The 17,438-nt window shown below is 32.8% G+C and overlaps 1 protein-coding gene across 37 annotated transcripts in view; it reads left to right on the forward strand.

Annotated features, from left to right (window-relative positions):
* Positions 1–17,438, forward strand: part of ZNF280D (zinc finger protein 280D) — a 264,636-nt gene that overhangs the window by 183,915 nt on the left and 63,283 nt on the right. For 30 of the 37 annotated variants that reach the window (XR_014810919.1, XR_014810951.1, XR_014810947.1 and 27 more), the window contains 6 exons: positions 456–626; positions 763–872; positions 7,790–8,013; positions 11,423–11,580; positions 12,642–12,742; positions 13,982–14,128. Coding sequence is in view for 23 of the 37 variants with exons in the window: in XM_084969321.1 (XP_084825447.1) it covers positions 456–626; positions 763–872; positions 7,790–8,013; positions 11,423–11,580; positions 12,642–12,742; positions 13,982–14,128 (911 nt within the window). In the remaining 14 variants the exon portion in view is untranslated. Of the gene's footprint in view, positions 1–455; positions 627–762; positions 873–7,789; positions 8,014–11,422; positions 11,581–12,641; positions 12,743–13,981; positions 17,296–17,438 lie in introns of all 37 variants that reach the window. The other 7 variants (XM_084969387.1, XM_084969398.1, XM_084969376.1 and 4 more) reach the window with 2 other exon arrangements.

Consider the following 17,438-nt stretch of genomic DNA (forward strand, 5'->3'; position numbering starts at 1 on the left):
AATTGGAGCTATAGCTGCCGGCCTACCCCCACAGCCACAGCAGCGGGGATCCAAGCTGTGTTTGTGACCTACACCACAGCTCACAGCAACGCTGGATCCCTAAACCACTGAGCAAGGCCAGGGATTGAACCTGCATCCTCACAGACAATATTTTGGGTTTCTAACCTTCTGAGCCACTGCAGGAACTCCTGGATATTTCTTTATTTGAAGCCATATTTAGTATTGTCTTGCATAGAAAGTTTAATTTTATGAATTATTTGAACAGATATAGTATGTAGATGTTTGTACAATTTCTTTACATTCCCTATCTTTTGATATATCTGTTTTTATCATTTTTATTGTCATTTTTATATGATAATTATATTACCTTTAATTTAGCTCCAAAGTATTTATACTTAGTTGTAAATAATATTCTAAACTCTAAAAATATTTTCCCTCTATTTAAATCATTGTAGGTATAAATGAAAGTTCATTTTTATCGAAACGTCCTTCTACTTCTGAAGTAAACAGTGTTAATCCAAAAAAGTCTAAGCCTAGTGAAGGTGTTTCTGGAACAAATTCCTCAGCTGTACTTTCTTCAGTTAAATCTCTTTCAGTGACATCTTCCCAGGCTATGCCATCAAAAGGTAAATATATAATGTGGCATATAAAAAAGAAATCATAGTATTTATATATGAATTATGGAAATTGTAGAACTATTAATAGTGGTTTTTAAAGATTAAAAAGTGATGTATTTTGAATCATGTATATTTTGAATTTTAGGTACCAATACCTCATCAAATCAATCTAAAAATGGGACACCTTTTCCAAGAGCATGTCCAAAGTGCAACATTCATTTCAATCTTTTGGATCCTCTCAAAAATCACATGAAGGTAAAACTTTCAAAACTTAATTTTAAAAAGGTTTGCAAAAAAGAAAAAGAGTTCACATCGTGGCACAGCAAAAATGAATTCGACTAGGAACCATGAGGTTGCAGGTTCGATCCCTGGCCTTGCTCAGTGGGTTAAGCATCCAGTGTTGCCCTGAGCTGTGGTGTAGGTTGCAGACGTGGCTTGGATCTGGTGTTGCTGTGGTTGTGGCATAGGCCAGCAACTGTAGCTCCTAGCCTGGGAATCTCCGTATGCCATGGGTGTGGCCCTAAAAAGGAGAAAAAAAAAAAAGATTTGCAAATCCTTAAATATATTGATTTATAGTAAATAATAATTTGTTCAAATATTTGGATAAGAAATATTCTCATATTGGTATTTACATATAACTTATGTAAAAATTTATATTCATGATTGTCTTCATATAAGATTTTAAAATTCCTTCTGAATCATCAAATTTTAAAGATTAATTTCATATCCATTATAATGTATACTTATTGTAATTTTAAATGAAAACTGCATTAATCAGAACATCTTATTTACTAGCTTATGTGCACTTAAAACTTTTTTTAAAAAGGCCTTTTATTATGTGTTTAATATTTCAAATAAGTTAATAATTTCATTTAGTTACCTTACTTTATTGTCCATGCTAAAATGTGCATGTCACACAATGAAAATCTTAGTTTTGCATTTAATTTTCAACACTCAGATATAAACTCCAAATGGTGGAGCGTTTCATATGATATAATTGTTTTAACTTAGTCCAGAATATATTTTGTGTAATTGCTATAAATTAATTTGAGCTTTTCATTGTACAGGAAGCTCCTAAAATTAGACTTTAAAAACTTTTCAAAGTACAAATGAAATTGGAGGTTTAGGTAGTACTTCCCGTAAAATATTTTAGTAGATATTACACTACCCTGCTGTGTCTGTATAAAGATAGCCTTTATTCCTCCTCTGTGCCCAATATCAATGTAAGGAAGTGAGAAAGAGAAAAGCAGTGTAGATCATATGGAAAAAAGAAAGAAGGAGAAGGATGCAATGGAAAGGAAATATCAAAGGAAAAGTTCTTGCTCACTATTTCAGAGATTGATAGATCTTTATTGAAATTCAGTATTTTACCAGAAAAGTTAAAAAAAAAAAAAGGAACTTTTTAAGAATTTCAAATATAGTCTCTTTATTTACATACAGAACTATTTTTGGTCTGTCACTGTTTCCAGCTCATAATGTGTAGTCCCTGATAATTGCACTTTTTTTATTCTTATATGAGAATTAACCTGTGCAAGTGCTTTCAGTTTTCCTGTTTATATAATATTTTGGTGAGATATCTGATGTTTTTTATGTTTTGCATTTTGGATAGAGAGAAAAAAGAAAGGGTAAATTCTTTAATTATTTGAGTAGGTAATACAGTCAGATGATAATTTAGTTTACAAAGGCATGCAAATAAAAACTCTCACCCCTGTCTCTTATTTACCTGGTTCCCAGTGTGACCATCAAAGAAAATAATTTTTTTTCTTTTCTTTTTGTAAGGGCTACACCTGTGGCATATGCAAGTTCCCATGCTAGGGGTTTAATTGGAACTATAGCTGCAGGCCTATGCCACAGCTATTGTAACATCGGATTTGAGCTGCATCTACAGACCTGTGCAGCAGCTTGCAGCAATGCTGAATCCTTAATCCACCGAATGAGGTTCAAACCCGCATCGGGTCCTTAATTCACTAGGCTCCAGAAAATAATTTTTATTAGTTTATTTTCTGTCCTCCCTGACTTTCTTTCTGTATAAACAGGTGAAAACTTATTTCCTTTCTGTTTTGTATGTAACCTGTAGCATATTATATACACTGTACCTAAAGGGATTGGCAACTATTTTCCAAAATGTCTCTGTACTTCTAAAACATATTATAACATTGTTTATGACTACTCATTTTAGGATCAACCAAAATTTCATGTAATAAACACTATGTAGCACTTAAAAAAATGATGGAATCTCTATAATGATGACATGCGGAAGGTAGCTTTAAGATATATTATTGAACTAAGCTTAGTTTAATGTGGCTAGCTTATTATATTTATTTTATCATAAAGACATCTTAGAGAATAGTCACCAACTCTAGAACAGGAAAGCATAAAATTGTGGAGACATGTTCTAGCTTATGCATTTTATGTATCAGTTAAAGTTTTAAGGTTAAAATAATTTCCATTTTGAAAAAATTTTGATTTTTAGATTATTTGTAAATGAGTTTTTTGCTTTTATTATAAGTAGATGACTATACCACAGACATGTTTTTTTTAATGAAGACTACCTAAACCATAATTCAAATATGCTACAATAATAACAATTTACTTATATGAGACCATGTGCAAAACAACTAAGCTTTTTTTTTTTTGCCTTTTCAGAACCGCATCTGTTGACACATGGAAATTCCCAGACTAGGGGCCAAAACAGAGCTGCAGCCTCCGGCCTACATCACAGCCACAACATCGCCAGATCTGAGCTGCATCTGCGACCTACCCCACAGCTCACAGCAATGCCGGATTCCCTGACCCACTGAGTGAGGCTAGGGATTGAACCCACATGCTCATGATACTAGTTGGATTTATTTCCACTATGCCACAAAAGGAAGTCCCAGACTATTAAGCTTAAAATAAATTATTCCTTTTAGTCCTTAGAAAGTTCTTTGAGATAGACGTTTTTCTTATTGTCTTATTAGTCAGTTAATTGGCATAACTGGCATTCAAACCTTTAAAGATAAAAAGCTCAAATTCTCCCAAAGACTTATTTTTTTTCCTTTTGACAAGTATATGGGCTATTTAATGTTACATGAAAACTTGAAGATAGGTATGTTATTTCTTTTTTGGGGTATGGAATTTGATGTTTATTAACCAGATCTAGATTATTAAGGACATTATTTTGATATCTATATCTTCACTTTTTTTTTTGTCTACTTGCTCTGTAGAAATTGAGTTGAATTGAAAAATACCACATCTCAATCCACATCTTTCAGTACCAATATTTTCTTTAGTGTATTGCATTTGTTTCAAGATTGTTGCTGTTTTTTGTGATACAGATGGATCTCTTTTACAACTGTATTGTGAATGCATTCTTTAGCATTTTTATAGAATGTCCTTTTTTGCCTTAAAGTTTAATGCCTTTTAGGCTCACAACCATTGTTTTCTTCTGGTTTCTGTTTGTCTAGCATATTCTTTATCCTTTTATTTTCAACTTTTTGTCACTCTGTTTTAAGCACGTCTCTTGCTTTATTTAGGCAGTATTGTGATCCTTTGTGACCCTATATGAAAATCTTTTTTGTTTCAGTAATTGAGTTAAATTTATTTTCATTGGTGTGATGGAGTTATTTGATCTTGGTTCTGTCACAATTTTTTTGCCCTCCCTCCCTTCCTCCCTCCCTCTCTTCCTTCCATTGCTTTATATGTATGTAGTTTGGGTTTTTAGGGGAGTCGTATTTTTGTTCTCCTGTTTATCCTTTTCCTTCTAATTTTAATGTTAATATAATTCCAATAGTCCTCTATTCCTTTGGCATTCTCTACTATTAAAATTGATTAAAGTAGCATTAAATTTCCTATTCCTAACCTCATCCTTACCTTCTTCTCTCCTACTGATTTTAATCAGTATTATCATTCTGTTTACCTTTGTACTATTGAAAACACTCATATCTCTACTTCTTTATTTGGTAGCTCTAAATTATACTCCTTGGTGTGCTGGTATCATACCTGAAGCAATCTATAAACTTTCTTGACCTCATACTTACTGTCCCTTAACCCCTTCTCAGTTTTCATTTTTCCATTGTCAGAGCATGTAACATTTTCATTCAGTTTTCTTAACCTTATTTTCCTATTCATTTTAATTTTTTTCCACAGGAAATATACTCAGTGTTCATCACCAGTCTTTTTTGTCGTGATTTCTTTGGTTATCTCTTGTTTGATTGAAATCCATCCTCTAGTAATTTCCTCAAAAATGGCCCATTTCTCTAATAATCAGGGATGTTCAGCATTTTTTCATGTGCTTGTTGGCCATCTGTATATCTTCCTTGGAGAAATGTGTATTCAGGTCTTTTGCCCATTTTTCAATTGGGTTGTTGGCTTTTTTGCTGTTGAGTTGTATAAGTTGCTTGTATATTTTAGAGATTAAGCCCTTGTCAGTTGCATCATTTGAAAGTATGATAATGTGTGAAAAAGGAATGTACACATGTATGTTTAACTGGGTCACCATGAAGTACAGTAGAAAAAAAATTGTATTGGGGAAATAACAATTAAAAAAATAAAAAATAATAAAGTACTTTCAAGAATAAAAAAAAGAAAAAAATGACACAGAACAGTGTTTTTTGAGTTTTTTCATGTTTAAAACAGTTTGACTATAGTTCATTCTTGAAAGACAGTTTAGTAGAGTTCCTGCTGTGGTGCACTGGGTTAATGAGCATTCCAGTGCAGTGGCTTGAATTGCTGCAGAGGTGTGGGATCAATCCCTGGCCCAGCGCAGTGGGTTAGGGAATTCGAGGTAGCCCCAGCTGCGGCATAGATCATATTTTTTAACTTGCTTTTTTGCCTCTTGAATATTTTCTGTAAGATATTTTGCTTTACTCTCAATTACTAAATCCACCAACCTAGTTCAGTGTACCTTGTCCATTCTTGGTTGTCCATGGTTTATCATTCATCTGTTTTATAGGGATCTGAAACTTTGTTTAAAAGATATTATGGGAGTTTTTGTTGTGGGTCAGTGGTAACGAACCCGATTGGTAACGAACCCAACTGATATCCATGAAGATGCGGGTTTCTCAGTGGGTTAAGGATCAGCATTGCTGTGAGCTGTGGCATAGGCCAGCAGCTGCAGCTCTGATTCAATCCCCTAGCCTGGGCACTTCCATACACCGTGGGTGTAGCCCTAAAAAGACAAAAATAAATAGATGAAAAGAAGACAGTGAATGAAATTTTGTATGTTTATTTTAGAAATCTGATCCTTGTCTTAATTTTTTGTTAAAAAGTGGAAGAACAGCAAGCAATTGATCATCTGTTATGAGTTTCTGAGTATTTAGAGTAACTTAAACTTTTTTAGATATGAATTAGACATTTCAGAAGAATATGAACCTGAAGCCTCCTCCGATGTAGATTACTTAGATTATTTTATAGATTTCAGAAGAGAATCAGTTCTGAAAGCCAGATTTAATGTTTGAGTATGTTAAGATTATCCACATTTCTAATTAGGGATACTCATCTGTATTGTTATTTTTGTGCATTATAATTTTTTCCTCTTGATGTTTGAGATCATCCCTATGGTAAAATTGCAGATAAAGTGAGGAGTTTTGTCTATCAAAATAAGGTTATTGGTACACATCATATGTAGTAAGACACATGTATTAAATCATTTTTCTGATAGTACTAGTGGGTTTACCATGATTCATCCTTTTCTCCATTTGTCCTTAAAGTCAAAAACAGTATTTTTTTTTTTTAAGAAGGAACCGAGCTTTGTAAAGTCCTCTATAACAGTTTGACTTTCCTAACTTTAAGCTCTTAAATATTATATGTGTCTGAAGAAGAATCGAGAAACAGCAAAGCCTTTCTCATTTCTCTCTTTTTATTGTGGTTTCATTTCAACTCTATTCAGAATTGTAGACTACAGAGAATCATACTGTATGAGAGAACTAATGTACTTATTCTCATTTAGCTATGGGTGCAGCCTTAACTCCTTAGCACAAATTATATAACTTCTTGTTAGTTCATTTTATTTAGTATTTTTTTCCCTCTTTTGGATGTGTTTTAGATTTTTTTTTTAGTGTGTGTTTTTCTTTATAGGTTTCAAAATTGACAAGTGAATAAGAGCATTTGAGGGAAATGTTATAGATCTGTCTTGCATCAAAAGCCCAGCTTCCCCATGTGACACAGAAAGATACACCAATAATCTAACATTTCAATATGGCAGGAGAGGAAGTAGATGCTGTTATCTAAATGGAATAGAGTTATGTTTGGATTTTCAAGCTTTTTTATGTTGCTACTAATTTACTAAATAACATGGTTAGGAAGAGTTTATCAGTTGGTTTTGTTGTAAAAGAATTACATGGATGGCTTGTTTAAAAATACAGATGTAGGGCCCTAGCTGTAGACTTTGTGGTTTATTGGTTTGAAGTGGGCCCAGGAGTTAGCATTTTGACAAGCACTTGTGATTTTCCCAATGCAGGTCTTCCTAGGATTGCCTTTTCAGTAAAACTGCTTTAGAGAAATTCTAAAATTGAAAAATATGTGCAATAAATTAGTTTTATCTTATTGAAAAAAAAAGGCTCATATATGAAAGTACTTTACATTAGAACCAGTTTATGTGACATCTTGATTTTAATTCACGAGGATCTAAATTTCACCTTCAAATATTTAAGCACTCAGTATTTCAAGATATAACTGATGCTTCTTTTGTTTTTTCGCCCATACATTTTCTAACATTTTTGAGTCAAAGGAATGGCAAGTTAGCAGTGCTCAGTGTCTGCTTTCGACCAGATGCTATGAAATTTAGAATATCACTTGATAATTAAACATTCACATTCAGGCATGTAAAACAACACTTCCTTTCTGTACTCTGTAATGGCAGGGATATGAGTAATGTTTAGTTAATTTAAGTATTATTAAATATTTACATCTGGAAAGGTAAATTGTAAGGAAAAATTATTAGATCAATAGCCAAGTCCTAGTTTTAAGATTTTTCTTTTCTTTCTTTAAATTTTTTAAAAGATAATAGATGTTTACTGTTTAAATTTTTTAGAATTTGTTTATACATATTCACAAGCATTTGGTGAATATTTTTTCAGATATATCACCAAGCATAGCTTTACATAGTCTGGACTTAGTTATAAACAAAGAACCATATTTTGGTATCTAATTTTTTAAAGAGATAAATAAGGCTTCTATTTGTTCTCTTTCAGTACTGTTGTCCAGATATGATAAATAACTTTTTGGGACTGGCTAAAACAGAATTTTCAAGTACAGCAAATAAAAATAAGACTATTGATTCAGAAAAAGGAAAATTGATCATGTTAGTTAATGACTTTTACTATGGAAAACATGAAGGAGATGTCCAGGAAGAACAGAAGACTTACACAACCTTTAAATGCTTCAGTTGCTTGAAAATACTTAAAAATAATATTAGGTATGTAAACACTCATTTTTATTTTTACCTAAAAATTGGAATGGTACAGATATCAATGTTCTATCTTTATCTTCCATTTTTAATGTTATTCTAGATAGGTGATTTTAACACTTTGTACTAAGAATAAAGGCAGATTGTCCTACTGAAAAGCTTTTGACCTTTCTTGTATTTTAGAGTTGATGTTAAATGTAGTTGTATTTCTTTAAAATAACTTAAGAAATGACAAACTATTTCAAATAAAACAAAGTTAACTCATTTTCCCTTTATTATCAGTGATCTAGGAATTTTCATGAGATAATTTTCATTTTTAGCTGCCTTTGAATTTTATTTTTCTTTATATCACAGGAAGAACCACTTATGTTTTTTCAAGTTTGACCTCATATACTAATCTTACTTAATGCTCAAATCTTTCAATTCATGTTTATAATTTTTAGAACATTTACGTTGCAGGAAAATGAGTCTTCTTTAGCAAAGTCTCAATTCTAAGAAACATGACTGCTTTAATTTTAAATTTTAACCCCTTTAAAAATGAGAGATTTAATTTCAGTGGAATTTTGAAAATTTCATACATGTATACTTTAAATTTTAGGAGTTATACTTTGTAATGGCATGTTAGTAGCTGTCTTCCTACAAATAAATGATTTAGTAACAAAAGCAAAGTAAAAAGATATATTGATGGATATTTTTCATTGGTTATATGCTTGAATTTATAGTTGGTAAGGTTTTTCTATCATTTTATTTTAAAAATTTTCAGCATTTGGCATTGTTTAATATATTTTATAATGGACTCTTGTTTAGTTATCATCTTGATTCTACCATTAACACTTAATTGTACTTGCTTTAGCATGTATCTATTCATCCTTCTTTCAAACTATTTGGGTTTCTTTCATGCATTTCAAAGTAAATTCCAGATATCAGTGTCCTTCCTTTAGATAAGGCGTGTATGTGTACAAACATATATATGTATACCTTTTTATGTTTTCCCTGATAATTATTATTTGTAATTAGCTACATGTAGGTTACTTCTAGGCCCAGCATTTATTTTATTTTCCAGTGAGTTCTTGGGTCCAAGAAGAAACATATTAAGAAACCTTGAAATACACTGCGACAAACTCCTATAACAATTATTTTGTTTATCGTAGTGCTTTAAAGTTTTAAAAAATTCTTTTACATACATTATTTCATATGACTTTTCACATTTATCTCCTTTTATCAGACCTTTTACAGTCAGCAGTAGCTAATGGTCCAAGTAGTTTAACAGAAGGGATATTGTACTTTGTGATAAAACACTGAAACAATATTACAGAATCCTGTCTCCTGTTTCCAATATTTTTACAGTTTTAATAGTAAAATCACCAAAAATCATGCTGATAAATATAGTAAAATGCATAGAAATATAGTTCACCTACTTAGTTCTTTATTATGCTTAAGTATTATGTATATGATATGATGTTTCCACAGTAGGTTTTTGGATTTTCCTTTGAGATTAACACATTAATATTAAACATATGAGTTAAAAAAGTAAAAAGTTTCTTTTTTATAATTGTTTCAGAATACTAGTTACGTATTTCTAGAGTATCATAATATATAGAAATTTTAAGCAAACAGCATCTTTTAACATCTGAGAGTTGAGTGTTTTTTGAAATACTAATGGTTTAGTAAATGTAACCTTAATGGAAAACAGTTGATAACCAAAGAATTGATATATATTAAATAATACTTTACCTTGACATTTAAAACTAGGAGAGTAAATATTAAATAATACTTTACCTTGAAATTTAAAACTGGGTGTTTGTAGAGGATGGTAAGGAATTGATAGTTTCAGATTTCTGTTCTCTGCCCTGTCAACATACTATTTTGTTTTTTTTGTTTTTTTTCCTTACATTGAGTGTCACCCAAAACAGATTTATTTCATTCTGTGAATGTCATTGCAGGATGTTTGCTTTTTTGGTTTCCCTCATTTCCATTTGTCAGTTTAGTCAGTATTAGTTCCTGATGGGGGCTCATACAATAATTGAAGAAAAGCTTGCTAATTAAGAGATTACTTTATACAGATACATTTTAATTGTTGGAAGGTGTAAGCTGAAAGTCGGATGGCTTGTGACATTTTCTGTGTAAATATTCAGCCATGACTAGGATTTACTATAGGTGTTTATAGAACTGGTGTTAAAACTAAAGGAAGGAGTTCCGACATGGCTCAATGGAAGTGAATCAGACTAGCATCCATGAGGATGCAGGTTCGATCCCTGCCCTCATTCAGTGGATTAAGGATCCGGCATTGCTGTAAGCTGTGGTGTAGGTCACAGATGTGGCTCAAATCTGGCATTGTTGTGGCTGTGGTGTAGGCTAGTGGCTACAGCTCTAATTTGACCCCTAGCCAGGGAACCTCCATTTGCCATGGGTGCGGCCCTAAAATGACAAAAAAAAAAAAAAAAAAAAAAAAAGGAAGGCTAAAAGATATTTTAGAAAGCGTACCATAACTTGTACTAAATAGTGGTGTTGTGAGAGGTGTGGAAAAGAAATAATGTTAAAATCTTTATGATAATCGCTGTCCAGATTGATGATGTCATCACGTAGTTTCAACCTTATTTTCTTTAGTGACTCAAAATGAATAATTGTTAATGGTCAACCCAGTCTAAAAATTATTTTGATTGAATAACTTTACTTTCAAATTTAGCAAAAAGCTTCAGTAAGCTTTTTAAAGTAGGTATTTCCATTTTTATTGCACTCTGCTTTTGAAGGTCACAGTTCCTGCTCATAAGAAGCCTTTTAGAGAAGCTGAAATAGCAAAATGTAAAACTGAAAAATGGACGTTGCTTACAAAGGGCAAAGTCTGCAAGTTAAAATGAACAGTCTGTGCTAACAGTAAACCAGCATCATTAAATAAGACAAAAGGTTCTTGTAATTGTAGGCATTAAAATTGCTATTACATGCATTTGGAAACTAAGACACAAGTAAAAAGACTAGTAATTTGTCTTTTAAGCAGCTGGAATCTATTGTATATCTTCACAGCCTTAAAAGATTTCTCTCATGACTCTGTGGCTGCTTTTGGTGGTAGACTTTCCTTCCTTTTAGTATTTTATTTAAAAATGTAAGTAGTATTTCTTGTATGGAAAAGAAACTTGCTGTTTTTTTCATTAAAAAATTTTAATAAAAAATGATTAAGAGAGCAAATTAGGATATTTCAAATTAATGATAATTTATTTTAAAACAAAGATGAAGTGATGTTTACTTAGCTACTTAATGAAAGTGATTATTTAAAGTACACACTTTTCTAGAGGACTTTAAGCCTTTTGAGATTGTATTTTCCATAATATATGTGTAATTTTAAGATTTAGATTTAAGTACTTATTTGTGAGTTTTTTTTTTTTAAATCTGAATTTTTGCACCTGTTGACAATCATTTATAGGTTTATGAACCACATGAAACATCATTTGGAACTTGAGAAGCAGAGCAGTGAAAGCTGGGAAAACCACACCACCTGCCAGCACTGTTATCGTCAGTTTCCCACACCATTTCAACTGCAGTGTCACATTGAAAGTACACACACACCCCATGAATTTTCTAGTAAGTTATAATTTCATTTAAGTATTGAATATTGTTGATTTTAGTGGTATAAACTCTGAGAAGACCTGAACAAGCATGTTAGAAAAATAATAATAAGACTTTGGAATTTGAGAGCAAAATTGAAAAAGTAAAGTTTTTTTTATTTTTGTTTTTGTCTTTTTAGGACTGTACCCATGGCATATGGAGGTGTACCCAGGCTAGGGGTTGAATTGGAGCTGCAACCAGTAGCCTATGCCAGAGCCATAGCAATGCAGGATCCAAGCCATGTCTGTGACCTACACCAGGGCTCACAGCAGTGCCAGATCATTAACCCACTGAGCAAGGCCATGGATCGAACCTGCTTCCTCATGGATGCTTTTTGGGTTTGTTAACTGCTGAGCCACGATGGGAACTCTGAAAAAATAAAGTTTTAACCTTTATAAACTTTCAAATAAAATTAGTTACTAAAATTAAAGTCTCTCTTGTAAATTCATTAAGGTTAATAACCTGTGCATTATATATATATCTTGGGGGCTAAATTAGAAGCCTAAGGTCATAGTTTTCAAATACGAAGTCATTGTCCTTCATTTAAACCTGAATAAGAAAGTAAACACAGTAGTAGTTAAAATCACAGATTTTGGAGCAAGACAGCTTGGGCTCAAATTCCAGCTCTTCCTCCTAATATGTGATCGTCATGTGATCTCAGGCAAGTCACTTAATATCTGAATCATGAGTTTAATAGAAATACCCACTTCATAATGTTTTCATGGGAGTTAAGTGAGCTAATGTAGGTACAGTGCTTAGAACTATGCTTGGTGCATAGTTAACAGCTATGGAACTGTTCACTGCTGCCACTACCATCAGTTCTACCATTGTTGTTGTTGATACAGATGTACAAAATGAAATGTGTGTGTATTTTTGTTTGTTTGCTTGGAGAGGATACTTAAAAGATATTGAAGTGTGATTGATATGTAACATTGTATTAAGTTTAAGGTGTATAACATAATGTTTTGATACTCTGTGTGTGTGTGTATATATATATCTTAAAATGGTGTAATGTCTTTTTTTCTCCCCACTTTTAGCCATTTGCAAAATATGTGAATTATCATTTGAAACAGAGCATATTCTTTTACAACATATGAAGGACAATCATAAACCTGGTGAAATGCCATATATTTGCCAGGTATACACATATTTTATTGTATATGTATTGTTTGGTTTTTTGTTATCTGTAGTTTTAGTTGTAAAATTTAAACCTGTTAGGCCAGGTGTTCACAAATTTTTTTCTGTAAAGAGCAAGATAGTAAATATTCAGGCTTTGGGGGTCATATGTTCTCTGTTGCAACTAATCAACTCTGCCATTGTAGCACAAAGGCAGCCATCAACAATAAGTAAATGAATGGGTGTCACTGGGTTTCAATAAAACTTTACTTTGGACACTAAAATTTGAATTTCATATAATTTTTGTGTGCCATGAAATATATTCTTTTATTTTTCTAATCATTTATTTATTGCTTTTTTAGGGCCGTACCCATGGCATATGGGGTTGAATCGTACACCACAGCCACAGCAATACAGGATTCAAGCCACACCTGCGACCTACACCATAGCTCATAGCAATGCCAGGTCCTTAAACCCCTGAATGAGGCCAGGGATCAAACCTTCATCCTCATGGATACTAGTCAGATTCGTTTCTTGAGCCATGACTGGAACTCCTATTTTTCTAATCATTTAGATGAAATTGGTTACTCAAATTAAAATCTCTTTTGAAAATTAATTATTAGTAAGAGGTCTGCCTTTGGCATAATTCATACACTGTTATTGTGGTCAGCAGAGTTGGAACTGACCCAGAAGCCCCTGTTTGCCCACTCCTGTACTAGCAAAGAAAACCATGTTGCAGAAAGACAAATACGGACTTATCTTAACCATATATGGAAGATTATAGGCATATAGGAAAATATGAAATGCTTTTAGTTCAGAGAACCCTACCATGTGCTTTGGGGACTAGTAGTTTTCTAGAATTTGGAGGAATAGGAAAGTAAGATTAAAAATAAATTATTACTGACATAGCCTGGAGACCTTTTATAATCTAAAGGAAGATGCTGTTTTATATAACAGAAAGAACTTTATAGAACAAGGGTTGTCAAGAGTTTGAAAATTCAAGTCAAGATTGGGGATAATAAGTATCTCATAAAAAGAAGAGTATCTAGTTATGTTTTGGAAGCTACCCCTAAATTTTGAAAGGTAGCTTCAGTCTCAAACATTGTTTTTTGGTGTTTGCATTAGTGGGATTCTTGGTTTTGTAGGCATCAGAGTTGAATCTGTAGAATGTTTTTCTTCTCAACAAATAACTTATCATTGTTACTTTCAAATTGGATATCATTATGAAATAATCAGGTTAAACTGAATCTTTTTTTTATAGGTTTGCAATTATAGATCATCATCATTTTCTGATGTAGAAACTCATTTTAGGACATCCCATGAAAACACTAAGAACTTGCTGTGTCCATTTTGCCTCAAAGTTATTAAAATTGCAACACCCTATATGCATCATTATATGAAGCATCAGGTGAGATTTCTTAGTTCTTATTCATTCCTATTGTTTCAGGGGAAAGATAGATTATGTGTTACAACATTAACTAGATTTGTTCTGCAAGAGAAGCATTGTTGTTTCAAATGACATAATTAATTTCCAATTAATTTGAATTACCTGTGAAACTTCTACTTCCTTTCCTTGCTTCCTTTCTGGTAATGATGTGGCTCATACATGAAAATTCTGAAAGATAGTTAAAAATAGGAAACCTTGGATTGGAGGAAAAAAAGAGAAGAGTGGAGGAATATCCAAATAATCGGATATTTCAGAGGGTAAGAATGGGTATGGGGATGTTTTCAAAGGTAAGTATCAGGAGCAGAGGAAAAGAAGAGTTTGAACTGATAAAGGAAAGATTGAGGACTCAATCTTGTTTTCGTCTTTCTCTTCAAACTGTATTTGCATTTTTAGCACCTATATTATAAGAAGACATGTTGACATCATTGATCAGGGGCGGTTTTTTATAGCTGCCAGTGATAGAAGAAATAGTAATGACACTTATTCTTTGATTTATGGACTCTGCCAAAGAACTATATTTAGTGCATAACTTGTTTTGTGGATGACTTCTGGCAGTTCTGCTGCATAATTTTTTGGGATGCAATATTAGTGCTTATGTACCCTTCTCTTAAGTATGATGTTATACTTACTGGTTGTTTTCCTTAAGCAATTAAATCATCCTTTGTTTGGGCTGAAAAATTTTATGAACACTGTTCCTGATCTTATGTTCTTGAAAGAGCAACAACAGTGCCTTTTTCAAATCAAAATCAGTGGATTTGTTGAATCTGATCATAAAATCAAGTTTTGCCACCTCACTGATTAGCTCATTACATTGTCCTCTTATTGATTAAATTGGCATGTCAATTTATTCAGCATTGGTGCTCACTTTGCTTTCCATTCCAGTCATTAGATAATAATGAAACCTACTTGTGGTTTGTCATTGGGAAAGATCATAAAAGTAGAATTTACAAATGAATTTGGGATCACCTATGTTGTGACTGGAATGCTACCTATCCTTGAGAAGTTCTGGCAAGATCTTTCTATTCTAGGTATCCCCAGCAATGTTCCATCAGTTGTTAATAGATGCTCACCCCCCTCAATTGCTACTGATAAATGAATTTGGTAAATGCCTAGATTTATAAAATTAAGTAGTTTATTTTTTTTAAAACAGGACTCCTCAGAGATTTCAGTATGCTAATAGACATTGTAAATCTCTCAAAGGAATATAGTATGTATTATTTCTGAGACTTATTTGGCCCTTTATTTGCACAATATCTGTTAACATTTCTTGAACAAAGTTTGGGGAACAGTATTCTTCGTACTCTGTTTCATCTTTGGCCTTTAATATTTTGAAAGGACAATGAAGTATAAAAAGTAGTTTAATTTCATTATGGGGCTTTTAACATCATTTTCCCCATGTGCTTTACTAAGTTCCAGAGTGAAATGTAAATGTGGGAAGAATGATAACTATGAAAGTGATATATGAGCCCACTATGTGGGCTGTGTGGTTTATTATCAGTTTGTATGCCCTAAGTTTTATGTCTTCACTTGCCATGGATGCCCAATTTTCTTTTTTATTTGTTTGGAGGACCTAGGAAGTAGAAAGCTAGCAGTTAAGAGGGAAAATCTATTCATAAGAAGGATCATCAGGCATCCTTCAAGTTATTTACAGTTTGTGTGATAATTTACAAAAGACTGGAAAATAATAGCTAGACAAAAACTTGTAATTGAGATGACATTATTAGTGCAGTATTAAATAATAGACGTTGTTGATTCCATGGCTCCTTTTATTGTCTTAGAAGACTTTGGTTGTAGCTTTTCTTTAAGATGATATATTATTGTCTTAGGTGATTTTAGACCTAACAATCCGGTTTGTATGAATTTTAAGAAACAATGAAAGTGACTTTGGCTGTGTGAAATATGTTCATTAGATCTTTAATAAAAACAGTAAGCAGCTAACATGCAGCCATTTACCTTTGGCAGCAGTCAGTGCTTTACATGTATTATCTTGTTTAATCCTCACAGTCACACTTGTACATGAGGAAACAAAGTCTTGGAGAAAGCAAGTTGCTTCATGTCACAGAGTTAAAATCTGATTTCTGAGCCCAAGCTTTTATGGTTCTAACACAGAGTCAGATTTCATATTGGTATTATTTAGGTCTAAGGTCAGAAATTATATATAGTTAGAACTACCCTTAAGTCCTTCAAGTCTTCTAAACAATATGTAGTTTGCTTATCAAAAAAGATCAACAGAGATAGTTATCTACCCTTGAAATAGACCACTGTTTCTTTGATTGAATATGTTATTAAAAATGTACTGTCTCTTTATTACCATTTGCACATTTAAATGCATACATACACAAGAGAGATGTGTAAGACTTGTATCCAACTAAGGGAATAGTAGATTAATGTAGTCTGTCACAGGCTTCTGGACAAATGTTCATTGAATGGAATGGCAGTCATTTGGAAATAGTTAAATTGAACTGGCTGTCCATATGTACTTTCTATCAGTCTCTTGCCCACTGTCCATTTATTTAACAAATATTTACCAAGTGCTTTACTAGGGTCAGGGACTGTTTTAGGTATTACATAAACAAAATATAGTTTGTGGCTTCTTGAATTTGGATTATAGTGGAGAAAAACAATAAATATGTGTGCCTTCTGTTTGAATTCATGCTAGTTGGTGATAAGTACTGTGGATGTGGAAGATAAGGAGTGCTAAGGATTGGGGAGTTGTTGGGAGTGGAGGAATTGTTGCTGTTTTTTACATATAGTGATCAAAAAAGAGCCTCTCTGAAGGAAATAAAGGAGTAAGCCATGTGGAAATCTGGGAGAGGTAACACTATATACAGAGTGAAGTGAGCGTGTACCTAGGGCACTCACAAAACAGCAGAGAGGCCAGTTGTGGCTGGAGCAAAGTAAAGTAGTAAGAGGAAAAGTAGTAGGACATAAGGTTATAACGATAGAATGCAGGCCAGTTCATATAGAGACTTGTATGCAGAATTAGGACTTTGGAAAGCCATTAGTGTTTTAAGCATGTGAAAGATTTGCCATGTTTTAAGATCATAGGCAGCTATGGAGAGAATAGACCATAGGAAGGAAAATACATTACAGGGGAAAGATAGGAGATTATTATAGTAGTAGTCAAGGTGAGTGGCTTGGGCAAGTACAGTAGCAGTGTTTGGAGGTAATAAGTGAAACTATTATGACAGTTTTTAAAGGTAGAGTGACAAGTTTTGTTAATGGGTTTTGGAAATGGGAAGTGAGAGAGAGTGATCAAGTTTTTTGTCCT

Source organism: Sus scrofa, chromosome 1 (assembly GCF_054392235.1).
Source record: "Sus scrofa isolate SSC_HxYL_T2T_F1_AM1 chromosome 1, Sscrofa_HxYL_maternal_Yorkshire_Landrace_v2.0, whole genome shotgun sequence".
Taxonomy (NCBI): domain Eukaryota; kingdom Metazoa; phylum Chordata; class Mammalia; order Artiodactyla; family Suidae; genus Sus; species Sus scrofa.